At 54.8% G+C, this 12,411-nt stretch overlaps 1 protein-coding gene across 10 annotated transcripts in view; it reads right to left on the bottom strand.

Moving 5' to 3' along the window:
* Window positions 1-12,411, bottom strand: part of MTSS2 (MTSS I-BAR domain containing 2) — a 96,488-nt gene that overhangs the window by 16,036 nt on the left and 68,041 nt on the right. For 6 of the 10 annotated variants that reach the window (XM_039502759.1, XM_039502764.1, XM_039502763.1 and 3 more), the window contains 4 exons: window positions 11,374-11,531; window positions 9,783-9,890; window positions 4,976-5,073; window positions 2,896-3,106 (listed from right to left, as the gene is read on the bottom strand). In XM_039502759.1, coding sequence (XP_039358693.1) covers window positions 2,896-3,106; window positions 4,976-5,073; window positions 9,783-9,890; window positions 11,374-11,531 — 575 coding nt within the window. The remainder of the gene's footprint in view (window positions 1-2,895; window positions 3,107-4,975; window positions 5,074-9,782; window positions 9,891-11,373; window positions 11,532-12,411) is intronic. The other 4 variants (XM_039502760.1, XM_039502762.1, XM_039502766.1 and 1 more) reach the window with 2 other exon arrangements.

Raw genomic sequence — 12,411 nt, 5'->3', positions numbered from 1 at the left:
CTTCCCTGTGTACACACACAAACACAAACCCTCCTTCCCTGTACGTACGTACACAAACGCACTCCTCCTTCCCTGTACGTACACACACACACCCCCTCCATCCCTGTACGTACGTATACCGACACACTCTTTCCTTCCCTGTACGTACACACACACACACCCCCTCCATCCCTGTACGTACACACACACACACCCCCTCCATCCCTGTACGTATGTATACCGACACACTCTTTCCTTCCCTGTGTACGCACACACATGCACACACACACCTTGTGTATATACACATGTACACACTCACTGCTTATGCACCCCCCCCCCACATGTCATACACCCAACACACACAGATATAAACACCATCAATACACTCCTGCACATGTACCCAACCGCACTCCATATACACTTCTCAGACAGGTACACCCTCCATGTACCATCCAGACACACCCATGCCATCCCCACACAATCATATAGTACAACCTCATCTCCTCCCATTTACCCATCGAGTACCACAGCAGATACACACAAGCCATGCACACATCACACTCACACACACACACTCCCCATCCCTGACACACCCAGACAACACACCATACGCACCGCCCTGTACCCGGTTGCTGCGTCACATCCAGACCTAGGCACAATGACACTGTCACAGCATTGGCTGAGGGGTGTGTGTGGTGCAGGGGCCGCAGTCTCTTTCCGAGGAGCCTCTCCTGCTGCCCTCTCACGGGAGGGAGGGAGGGACAGAGCTGCCGCTCCAGACTCCACCCCGGGAGCCCACAGTGGGGAGTGCACCCTGCTCTGGCTGGCCTCCAGCCTTCTCCAGGGGACAGAAATCGAGTGTGGGGTGCTGTGCGCTACGCTCTCCCCAGCTTCAGCTGCCTTCCCTCTGGGCTTGCCTAGGATTCCCGAGGGACAGCCCCGGTGCTGCCTGCCGCACTGGCCCTGCCCTGGCTGAGAGCAGACTCGCGGAAAGGATGATGGGCAGGTCCCCTACCCCTACAGTAGCGGGGGTGGAACCTGCTCCTGTCTTGTTCACGCAGGCGGCGTCCAACCGCCAGCCGGACCAGCAGGAAAGCTGCAGGGTGTTAGTGAGACTGGCTTAGCGCATCCACATTGCACGGTACCGCCCGGTTCTGAGCTCAGACACACCCAGCTGGGTTAGAGCCAGAGCCGGGCCACGAGCAGCCGTCTGAGATGTGGGTGCAGCCTGCGGGCGCCTTGCCCTTTGCCCAAGGTGTCCCCGATCATCCTGCGGGAGCCACGTCACTGCCAAGCCAGGGCAGGCAGAGAGCGAGCCAACCACCATGTGCCAACCCTGGCTGCCCTACCCGGGATGCAGGGCCAGCTCTGCAACATGGGCCTCGTGCTGCTGACTGTCCTTAGCACGCTTTGCACACCTACCATGCCCAAGCAATCCAAGCGCCAGGGCCGCCTGTTTGGTGCTACAGACCGAGGGCTTCTGGCTTTCACACTTCAGACTTGAAAAATCAGAGGGAGGGTAACTACTGGCAAATAAACTGAGTGGAGAGCAAGCCCAGTTTCCCAGGGGCTGCTCCTGACGCCAGCAGCCCCATGTGAAGCTGCTGATGGGCGGGGAAGAGAGCAGGAGCTATGCTGTATCGGAATCCACCGGCATTCCATGCCCAGAGCCCGGAGCCTGAAGGCACAGCAGGGGCAGTTGCCTAAGCCATCTCATCCCTCCCTGCTGCCGGCTTTTCTGAGTCCTTTGCAGTTCCATGCTAAAGGCAGGATGCCTGTGGCATGGGTCACTCTGAATATTTCAGGGCATGTCACGGTGAAGTGTGGATACTCTCCAGAAAATGTCATTCCAGGGCTCCAGGCTTCCCGTCTCTCCCTGATGCAGACAGAACGTGCTCAGCTTAACAGTAAAAAGATGTTTCTTGGCTACATCCAAATTTGCACTGGGGTAGTTAAATCAGTGCAAACCCGCCTGTACACTCTTATTCCGGTTTAATGGTGGTTTATTTAGGTTAGTCTTAAACTTGTTTCTAGGTGACTTCTGCTAACTAGAAATAAGCCTGGTTCCAACCAAAACAAGGGCGTCCACACAGCCCTTGGCACCTACGTCAGTTTCAAATTATACCTGAGGCCAACACGGTACAACTGCCCTACTGCCCTGCCCTGCCGAGTCACCCTGGGCTGGGACTCGGCTCGGCCGTGTCCCCAGCAATACAAGCTGCCCGTGGCTGGGGGGCATTCTGGGGACGGTGCAGAAACCCAGCTGCTCTCTCAGGCCCAGTGCCAAGGGCTCGTGTCTGTCAGTAAGGTGAGCAGGTCGGCCCGGGGCACACAGGGAATAAGAAGGGGCCACGTTTTCTGACCATAATGCAAGTGTGATTCTGTCTATTTCCCTGAGATTGGATGGCAGTGGGTTCTTCCCTAAATCTCCTTACTGCTGGGGCTTCAAAACAGCTTGTTCAGCCAGCTGGCACGAGAGGCACCGGGGTCAAGAGGCCGCAGAGAAACCTGCCCGTTATCCCGCACGGATTCACTGCCATGCTGTGAGCATCCACCTCCTGGTGCTGGACAACCCCTCCCTAGTGGGAATTAAAGCCATGTCCCCGCCTCATCTGCATTAACCCTTGCTGTGCCTGAGGCAGTCGGTGAATGTTCACCTCTCTGGCAGATGGGGAACCGCAGGCACTGACCAGCGGGCGCAGCTTGCCCTGGATTACATGGCAAATCGGTGGCCGAGGCGGGATTAGAAGCCAGGAGTCTTGGGGTCCCCGTGCTCTATCCACTACACCCCGCTGCTTCGCTCAGGAGGCTTGAGCACATGTGATCTGACATGGAGCTCTGAAGCAGCGACTTTCCCTCTCTTTCGAAAGGGGTGTGTGGAATCCAGAGGGCATTCACCCGCCATGGCCCCCTTACCTGGCTGGTGATGTCAGATGGCATCGGCGAAGGCGGCTTGGAGTATGTGGCATCCTGGGAGATGAAGCCTGAGTCATGGGAGGAGACGCTGGACAGGCGGGTGTTGGCGTTAACCGGCTGCGCCAGGCTGCGGTAGCGATAGGTGGAACCTGGTGAGTATGTTTGGGACCCGCCGGACCAAGCGGTACCACCCTTTGTACTGTTAACACTGCTGGGGGGCGGCGGGGAGGAGGGATGAGAGGGAGGAGGGGTGGCAATCAGGAGAGAGATGCGTGTTATCAGGGTGAGAGGGGTTACGAGGAGGGCAAAGGAAGGAAAAGACAGTTTCAGACAAAGGTCCGCCACACAGATTTATACACGACAGGACTAGAGTTACAGACCAGGGGGTGGCAGGGGCGGGAGGGAGGGTGAGGGGCAGGAACAGGGGTGCACTCCTGCATTTCTGTCTCTGGGGCAGGCCCAGTTTCTGCCCCCATGCAGCATGCACTCTCCAGCACACACTCATTCTGCGGGTCCCCGGCCCCTCTCTAGCCCTGGCTGCACCAAAGCACATTCTGGGGTGAAGGGGAAGAGCCAGCAATGGAGGTGCTATGGAAGGCCAGCGGTTCAGTTCAGATGTGCACCCACAACAGCTGGGGAGCTGTTCGTCCCTAGATCTCACAGCACCTCCCCAGGGGAGCCTAGATCTTATCTAGGAATTATTTCGGGGAAGTTCTGTGCACTGTGCTCTAAAGGAGGCCAGAACAGGTGAGCACAAGGGTCACTTCTGGCCTTAGAATCTATGAATGAAAAGGTGGGTAGGTGTCGTTACCCCCATGTTTACAGATGGGGAAACTGAGGCAGAGGGACACACCCATGGCCAAAGACTGTCTTAAAGCACAAGCAAAGTATCTGTGCAACCTGGCAGGGGTGCTATGGGCCCAGGAGACGTCATCTCCTCCTCAGCAACCCGTGAGCACTCCCTTAGTGTGTGCTGGTGCCTGGAAGAGCTGGTGCTCCTGTGATGTACCCAGCCTGGCTCCATTCCAGTATATGATTCTAAAGATTTGAGTACTGAAAAGCTGCAGGATCGGGGATCACCGCTGGCAGGCCTCTCACACTCGCCTCTCTACATTCTGCCGTGCCACAGGGGAAATCCTGCAGCTGTTTCAGACACGTTTTTAAAATGCAGGTTTTCACTGAGTTAAGTATTAAGATGAGTAAGACGCTGGGTGTCCGGGAGCCCCGGGGAGGCTGACCGGGAATTCAGTTCCATTTATCGTAGGCTGCCCCATATTTGCAGTTTTCCCCGTGGCACAAGGTGTCCATCTTTAGGTTCCAGGGCCAGCTGACGGGGCCGGTTCACGCCTGCAGAGCGATTGCTTCAGGTTGTCGGCAAACATCTCTGAGTGGGTGACACTCAGGTCATGTTTTCAAGCTTTTCTTTGCAAGCACCAGGGCAGGAAACAGTCACTTTTAAGCAAGCTGAGATTCTGGATCCCAATTAGGTGGCAAAGAGGGAATTGCAGGGCAATTCCTAGCCCACAGGATGGTGTACATGGGGCCTGACCCTGGTACTTCTGATAAAGGCTCCAAGCCTGGGGACCCTGCAGGTGTGTGAGTGAGTCGGGTCCAGTCACATACTCCAGGAGGGAGAGAAGAGATGGACAGTTCAATTAACTTTGTAACCATTCTTCGACCCCATGTGTTCCACAAATCCTCCCTCCACCGGGGGCTCTTCCTATTAAGTATTAAGAGTCTCACGTAAGCAACTCCTCTGGGGTTACACAAGCACGGTCTGGGCACGGAAAGCACTGATTGTGAAAAGCAGCTCGTCTGATGGAGGATTAAGCCCCATGCCACAGATACGGATCTATGCTACCCCTCAGTGCAATGCTTTAATGATCAATTAGCATCTGATCCACAGGGAGTCTTGGGGACACTTCGCCATGTGCCTGACGAGCTGAGCTCAGGCCAAATATCCGCGTTACCAGCTGAGCACTCAAGCACTTATACAATGAGGTTGTGAGTATTAAAGCAGAAACTCCTTCTCCCCAATCCCAGGCGTGTTTGTGAGGTCCCCTGTACAGTCTGTACATACCTGCACATGCTGGACTTGCGGGAGCCAGAGCTGCTGGGGGAGGATGGAGGAGTCTGGTAGGACCAGCTGTAGTCAGAGCCTTTCAGGTCTTTGATCACCTGCAGGAGGAAGGAGCCAGGCCACATTAGCATTGTAGCTTATCAAAGAGCAGGCGACTCGCTCGCTGTCTGTAAGTAGCTCCATGGGGACTAAAGATGGAATACTGGGCTCTTCGTCTAGCAGGGAAAGGCCGCACATGATCCAATGGCTGGAAGTTGAAACTAGACAAACTGAGCCTGGAAACATGGCATTACAGGTCTAACAGGGAGGGTAATTAGGCACGGGAACAACTTCCCAAGGGTCACGGGGAGTCTCCATCACTGGCCACTTGTCAGTCCCGATGGGCTGTTTCTCTCAAAGCTCCACTCTGGGAATGATTGTGGGGCCGGCCTCTGGCCCCTTCCATGCAGGAGGTCAGTGTGACACTCTGCATTCGGGGGAATACCCTGCTCCCCATGTCCATCCTTATAATAGGACTGTGCGGTGTCCAATGCAAAGTTGGTCATGTCGAGTGTCTTCGGAAGGCTCATGATGCACTGGCCATTGTTGTTGTCATAGTGAGGTTATAGGTTGTAATTTCATGTATATAGTTATGAGGCTGAAAATGTGTCCTCCTGGCTTAAAACAAGCCCAGGCAAAACTCTCCAGGATCAGAGGGGCAGTTCACACCTCATCAGGGCATGGATGGGACAAACCCAGCCCAGCCTCAGTAAAGCAGTGTCTATGGGATAAAAATGTAAAGACTGGGAATGAGATGGCTCTTGTAGCTGATGCCTTTGAACAGATTCAGGCATCTACTGAGGGCAGGCCCCAGAAAGAGGGGTTTAAAACTGGTGGGACAAGAAGATCCCGTTTTATCCCTAGCAAGAGGGAGGGTGGCTGGGAGGCTGGGTACTTACCTCCCCAAAACCATTCCTCTAACCCTCATCCCAAACCTCCTGTGAAAGCAGAAGAGCCCCAAAGGTGCTATTGGTGTAATTCCACTGATCACCTGAGGAATAAATGCCCTGTACTAGGCGGAAGCAGGCAACCAATAGCTCATGTCAGTTCTGCTGTCCTCACACAGAACCCCCCAAGCAATCGAAACCTGGCATATTAGTTTTGTGAGATTAGACTCTGCAGACCCAGATATGGACCATGTTAAGGTTGTCAAAATTAATGGCAGGGAATGCTTGGGGCAGAGGGATACAGGGGCCCAGATCTCTCTGGTTAAGCAGCGTATGGTCCCAAAGGCCAGTATGTTACCTGGCCAAATGGCAGAGATTGTTGGGGTGGGCGAAAGCAGGTTCCTCGTACCACTGGCTAAGATCCATGTGGTGTGGGAAGGTTGGAAAGTGTTTTGACTGGGGGGGTAATGGAACACCTCCTAGCTGACCTGCTTCTTGGTAATGATTTTTTCCGCATAGCTCAGGTTAAAGTATTTACCTGCAGCAGGAGGGAGTTTTATGCTGGGACCCCTGAGGGAAAGGATAAGGTCTCAGGAACTGCTGAGAGAAGGGGCGAGAGTCTCCTTGATTCTTCTGCAGCAGGGGGAAGCCACATGCTTCCAGGTGGGAGGGTGGTTGAGATCAACTCCTGCACTGCAGCTGGAGGCAACACCACATCAGGAAGGGATGGGGGTATGATGCCTGTCGTGGTTGTTAGCTGCCAGCAGGTCGCAGCTGAACCAGAAACAAACCCGGCACTAGGGAGCAGAGAGAAATGTGTCCCAGAGGGGAGCCCAGAGAAGGGTGATGGGATCTCAGAAACCACTGAGGTGGGTGAGGATTCCTGTGACTCTGTCACAAAGGGAAGCAGGGTGCTTCCAAGTATGGGAGGGGCTGAGACTAGCTACTTTCCTGCAGAAGGCAACATGCCCTCAGGCGTGGGGGCAGGACAGGGGTTGTCCATGATGAAGGAAATTGTCCCAGTTGTTAGCTGGCAGAGTTTTGCCAATGAACCAGGGATAGAGCCCTTCCTAGGGAGCCCAGAGAAATGTGTCTTAGGAGGAGACCCAGAGGAGGAAGCTGGGGAAGGAATTGTGGGGGTGCAGAATGTCTCCTCACTAGTCACTTGGGGCAGGGAGCCCAGGACAGAATGGCTGAGTCAGCATCTGTGCACCCAGGCACTCTGCCTGTGACCCAGGTTTTGAGAAGGATCTGTGTACCTGACCTCCAGCGGGGCAGTCACACAGCTGACTTCTCAGGGACAGAGAAAGGGGGGCAGAGGGTACCCCAGTCCAGGTCCCAGTTTTTCAGGATGCTATTTCTGAGACGTTTTTGGGAAGTAACCGTGTCTCTTTAAATGAAGATGCAGCTCCAACGCCTGTGACAGCAGAGGAGTTGAGACCAGGAAGTTGCCAGGTGGTAGTTTGTGAGAAAACAAATGTCCCAGCTGACAGAGAAGGGGGTGTCCTCCCCCAGGCTGGTGAGACACAGAGAGCAATTATGGGAAAGCTGCTGGGAAAAGGTGCATCTGATCAAAGGGTAAACACACCTGGCCCAGAGAGCACAGATCAGAGCCCTCTAGGGGGCAGGGAAGGACTCAGTGCTGGGAGGGGGAACACTGGGTAACCCCCAAAAGGGAGCTGGATGTTCTGTATATGTCAGTCCTGGGGTTGGGAGACCACTCCCCAGGGGGCCAGCCAATGTGCAGGATCCCCCTGGACCCCTATCTTGCCAGATCCTGAGGCACTAAAATTCCAGAAACATGATTAAATTAAGAGCCCACACAGAGGGGAGCACTGGAGGGAAACAAAAGCCAGTGACTGGTTACAGGAACTCCTCACTTAAAGTCGTCCCGGTTAAAGTTGTTTCATTGCTGATCAATTAGGGACCATGCTCATTTAAAGTTGTGCAATGCTCCCTTCTAACATCCTTTGGCAGCTGCCTGCTTTGTCCACTGCTTGCAGGAAGAGCAGCCCGTTGCAGCTAGCTGGTGGGGGCTTGGAACCGGGGTGGACCAGCAGCCCCCCATCAGCTCCCTACTCCCCTAAGTTCTCTGTGCAGCAGCTGCCTGCAGTTCAGCTGTGTCCCTCCCCCCACTGCCATGTGCTGCTCCTGCCCTCTGCCTTGGAGCTGCTCCCCGAGACTCCTGCTTGCTGTGTGGGGGGGAGGGAAGGAAGAGGGGGCTAATGTCAGGGTATCCCCTGCCCCCTGCCCCCCGCTTACCACATCTTCCCTAGAGCAGGGGGGACAGACCAGGACTCAGGACGGAGGGAGCTTGCAGCAGCTGTTTATCAGCAAGCTGAGCTAATTAACAAGGCAGTGTACTTAAGGGAAATGCGCATATCTCCCTCCATTCCTGCTGCCTTGTGTAGAGAGAGAGTTAACCCTTGAGGGCTCAGTCAATTGCTAGTTCATTTAGCAGTAAAGCATTCCCTGGGAAATATCCCACCCTCTGACTCCTCCACCTCAACCAAGCTTCACAATCATCATCACTGCGTACCAGTATTAAATTGTTTGTTTAAAACTTATACTCTGTGTGTGTGTATATAATATAGTCTTTTGTCTGGTGAAAAAAATTTCCCCGGAACCCACTCATTTACATTAATTCTTATGGGGAAATTGGATTCGTTTAACATTGTTTCGCTTAAATTCACATTTTTCAGGAACAGAACTACAATGTTAAGTGAGGAGTTACTGTACATATCAATTTCTTTGTTAAATTGATGAACTCATTTAAGCCTGTAGTGTCCAGCAGGCATAATTGGACACTGCAAGATGGAGGTTCCTAGGGTTGTGTCTGGGACCGGAGATATTAGCTAGTGTCATTTGGTTGCACAATCCAAGGAGCAGCTGACATGCCAGAGGCTGTGTGTGACCAGCCCAGGAGTGGGGGTTCTGACAGCAGAGCAGGGTCAGGCTGCCTCCCAGTGTCAAGGATTGGAGTGACCTAGCAGATCACCAGTCCGGATAACACGAGAGGAACATCACAGTTAGGCTAGGTCAGTGGTTCCCAAACTGGGGTTCGCGAAATGTATCAGGGGGTTCTCAGAAAAAATTCTGTAATGGTGGACAGAGCCTTCCCTAGGAACCCCGGGTGTGGGGGGTGGCATCCCGAGCCCCATGACATGACTTCCTGGCAGAACAGGTTTAAGCTTTTTTGTAGTCCTGCGTTGTTTTCCTGGACTGCTCAAGACCCGAATGCTTGTGGGAGGAACTCTAATTGCGTTGGAGCCTTAAATACCTTCCTGCTGTTTCACGTCGGGTACTCCTTGATGAAACATGTAGGAGGCTTAATCAGTGATACGAGCTACAAAAGTGAAATCTTGGAAGAGTGTTGTCATTTTCATAATGTAATAAAATTAATACTGAAATGATAAATAATAATGTTATAATAAATAGTGTGTAATAAGCGTGTAATAAAAAAACAAATTATTTCCAAGATCACTGCTTCTATCATTTATACTCAGATAAGGGAGAAAATCCCTGGAGATATTCATTTTTAGGAGGGAGTTTGTGAGATTTGATATTTTCGTGAAAGGGGTTCACGGGTTGTTAAAGTTTGGGAACTACTGGGCTAGGTGATTGCAATGGTCCTTTCTGGCCTTGGCATCTATGAATCGATGAAACTGCTGATTTATAACCAAGTGCTTCTGTTCCTCTCCCCTCCCTCCAGCAAGACCCCCGATGGACATCTGGGTTAGCGCTGTCGGGGCCAGCTGCTCTCTGCTGCCAGTGGACATGCTGCTGTCTCTCCTTCCGGAAATATCCCCCCCGCGAACATTCCCATCCCCCACCCATGCACTCCCTCCCCACCCCACACAACCTGTCCCTGCGCCCCTCACCTGCTCGCTGGCAGGGGGCAGCTTGTGCGGCTCTGCAGTCAGCACCACCAGGTCCTCCATGATGCCCTGCAGGTGAGTGATCTCTCCCAGCATGGTGATCTCTCCAGTCTGAGTGGCAGGAGGAGGCAGCATCAGCAGTCGGTGCCATGGGAACCAGGGCGCTCCCCTTCCCTTCCTGCCCTGCTTGGCTTCCTCCAAGTCAGCAGTGAAACCCGCTCTGCCTGCCAGCCGGCTGGCCCTGACTGTTCTGCCAGCCCCCCAAGCAGAACGTCTGCAAGACCCAGCATCAGAGAGGTGGGGCAGCCAGAGTAGCTCATCAGCCCCTACTTGGCAAAACCCCAGCGAAGTAAAGAGAATCCGGATCCCAGCCCCACTCGCAAAGCCAAGGGAGGGGCGTTGGTTTACATCAGTGGAGGATTTGGCTCTGGAAGTGTAACTGGAACCTGCCATTGCACCAGCCCCCGAGTGAAGTGGGACCGTCTGGCCTCCTGGGGAGAAGCAGGAGCATTGAGGGCTGTGCCTGGCAAATTCCCAGCCACTCCATGGAGCAACTGTCCTTTCCCCCGCCACCAGAACCCTCCTGGCAGCACAGCTCCAGGAGATCCGCAACCAGGGAGGGGCTAACGTCAACCCCTCCAGCATTCGCCTCCTTGGCATTTCGCCTCGGAGCTCTGCAGCCGGGGACGGAGCTCGATCCATCAGTCACCATACACCCAACACAGCCAGTTCCAATCCATTACATGGGACAATAAAACTGATGGGTATCAGCCACTGCCATGCGTGGTTCCTGGCAAGCTGAGAAAGGCCAGCACCTAGATACGTACTGGGAGGGCACGTCTCTCCCCCCTCCCCCCCCCGCCCATGGAAGTGCCGCCAGCTCGGGGGGAGAACAATGCCAGCAGCTGCCGTAACGGGGCCGGCAGCACCGCGCAGCAGCATAGGAACAAGAAGGGAAAAGAAGAACACGTCCGGTTCATGCTAAAGGCCCTGGGGAATCAGGTTGTAGAGGGCAGGTTGTAACTGCCCCGCTGGAAGGGGCCAGGACACGGGCTAACTTCCCTACTCTTGTCAAACGTCTCCTAGCATCTTGAATGCCCTCCCTCCCTCCCTCCCAATTTTTCACACATGCTAGCTGGTCACCCTAACCTTAGCTCACACCTCCCAACGGTCCCAGCTTTCACGGGACTCGCACACTGATCCCCAAAGACCCTGTCCTGGGTGAAGGGCAGTTTTCCCTGAGACCCCCATTTGAGGGTCCCCCCCTATACTGAGCAGCGCAGAGGGCCTGGCTTGGCTGCCTCTCCGTCTCCCTCTACAGAGGGCAGGACGGGCCAAACGTCCTGTTGGGAGGGATGCCGCAGAGACACAGAAGCCTGCCTCCTCGCGTCTCTAGGATGAGACTGCGGGTTCCTCCACGCTTGTGAGAGGGTTTGGTGTTGGGGAGACAGTTGGGGGCAGTGGGGAAGTGGCTGTTGGGGGACCCAGAGCAGGAGCTGGTTGGCTTCTGGCTTGCTTGGCTGGTTGATTTGAAAGCCAGCCCGCTGGGCTCTAACACACCCCTCCCCAGAAGGCCTGGGGCAGCGGCACTTACCACCACTGGCTGCAAAAAGGTGATGAAGGTGCAGAAGCGGCCCCGCTCCTCAATGAGGGCCTTGCGGACAGCCTGCTTCTCGGTCTCCTCCATCAGGAGGTACATGTCATTGACGTCTTGGAGAGCACTGTCCAGCTGGGGCTGTAGGTCCCCCTTCCCTGCAAGGAGACAAGGACACGGAGACATCATCCCCTCTCCACTCACCGGTCCCGAACCTGCTGCCTCCCAGAGATTGTCCCTCTTCCATGCTCTGCTGCTGTGAAACTGAGGCAGGCAGTGGGAGACGTCAGCCCTTGGGCGAAACACTGCAGAATTTCACCCGAGCAGCCGCCAGTACAGCATCTCGCAGAGCGTTTAGGGCGACTGCTACCAGATTGCTGATGATTACAGCTTACAAACTGCGGAACGAGCTCCCCCGCTGCAGGCAGCCCGCCATGCAACCCCAGGCCCGCTGAACACCCAGCGCCAGGTCACTTGTGGGGAAGCCCCTCAAGGACCGGAAAGTAGAGTAACTCCAACAAGCCTCCTGCCAGCATGTCAAGGGCTCTCCTGAGACACAGCCTGCTGTGAGAACCCCCCTCTGCTGGGCTGCTCTGGGCTCACTGAGGGATGCCACGTCTGGCTACGCAAGGGGGAATCAGCACAGAAAAAAGCCAGTGGCTGGCTTTGCTCAGGATCCCCATGGGGCAATACAGCTCTGGAGTCCTTCCCGAGGCCTACGGAGGAGCCCCTCTGCCCAAACAAGGAGGCTGCGGGTGAGCTCCTGGGCTAATCATCCACCATGACAGACACAACAGGCCATGTGCCATCTGGCCGGTCAGTGGAGCTGCCCCAGGGAAGGACGTCGCTCAGCTTGTTCCTAGCTACAGTGCTAGAAAAGAACCGTAGGACAGGGAAAGGTGCTTTCTCCATCTGCTGGGTTCAGAGATCTCCAGGCTCCATGGGCCCCTCCACTGGCTTCTTTCTCTTGTGGATTCCACAGCAGAGGCAGCAGCTGACCAGTATCCCCGCTGCCCTCGCCAGCTCAGCGCTCTGAAC

The sequence above is a fragment of the Mauremys reevesii genome, linkage group 16, assembly GCF_016161935.1.
Source record: "Mauremys reevesii isolate NIE-2019 linkage group 16, ASM1616193v1, whole genome shotgun sequence".
NCBI classification, from domain to species: Eukaryota; Metazoa; Chordata; order Testudines; family Geoemydidae; genus Mauremys; species Mauremys reevesii.
This window is presented reverse-complemented; position numbering and strand designations above follow the sequence as displayed.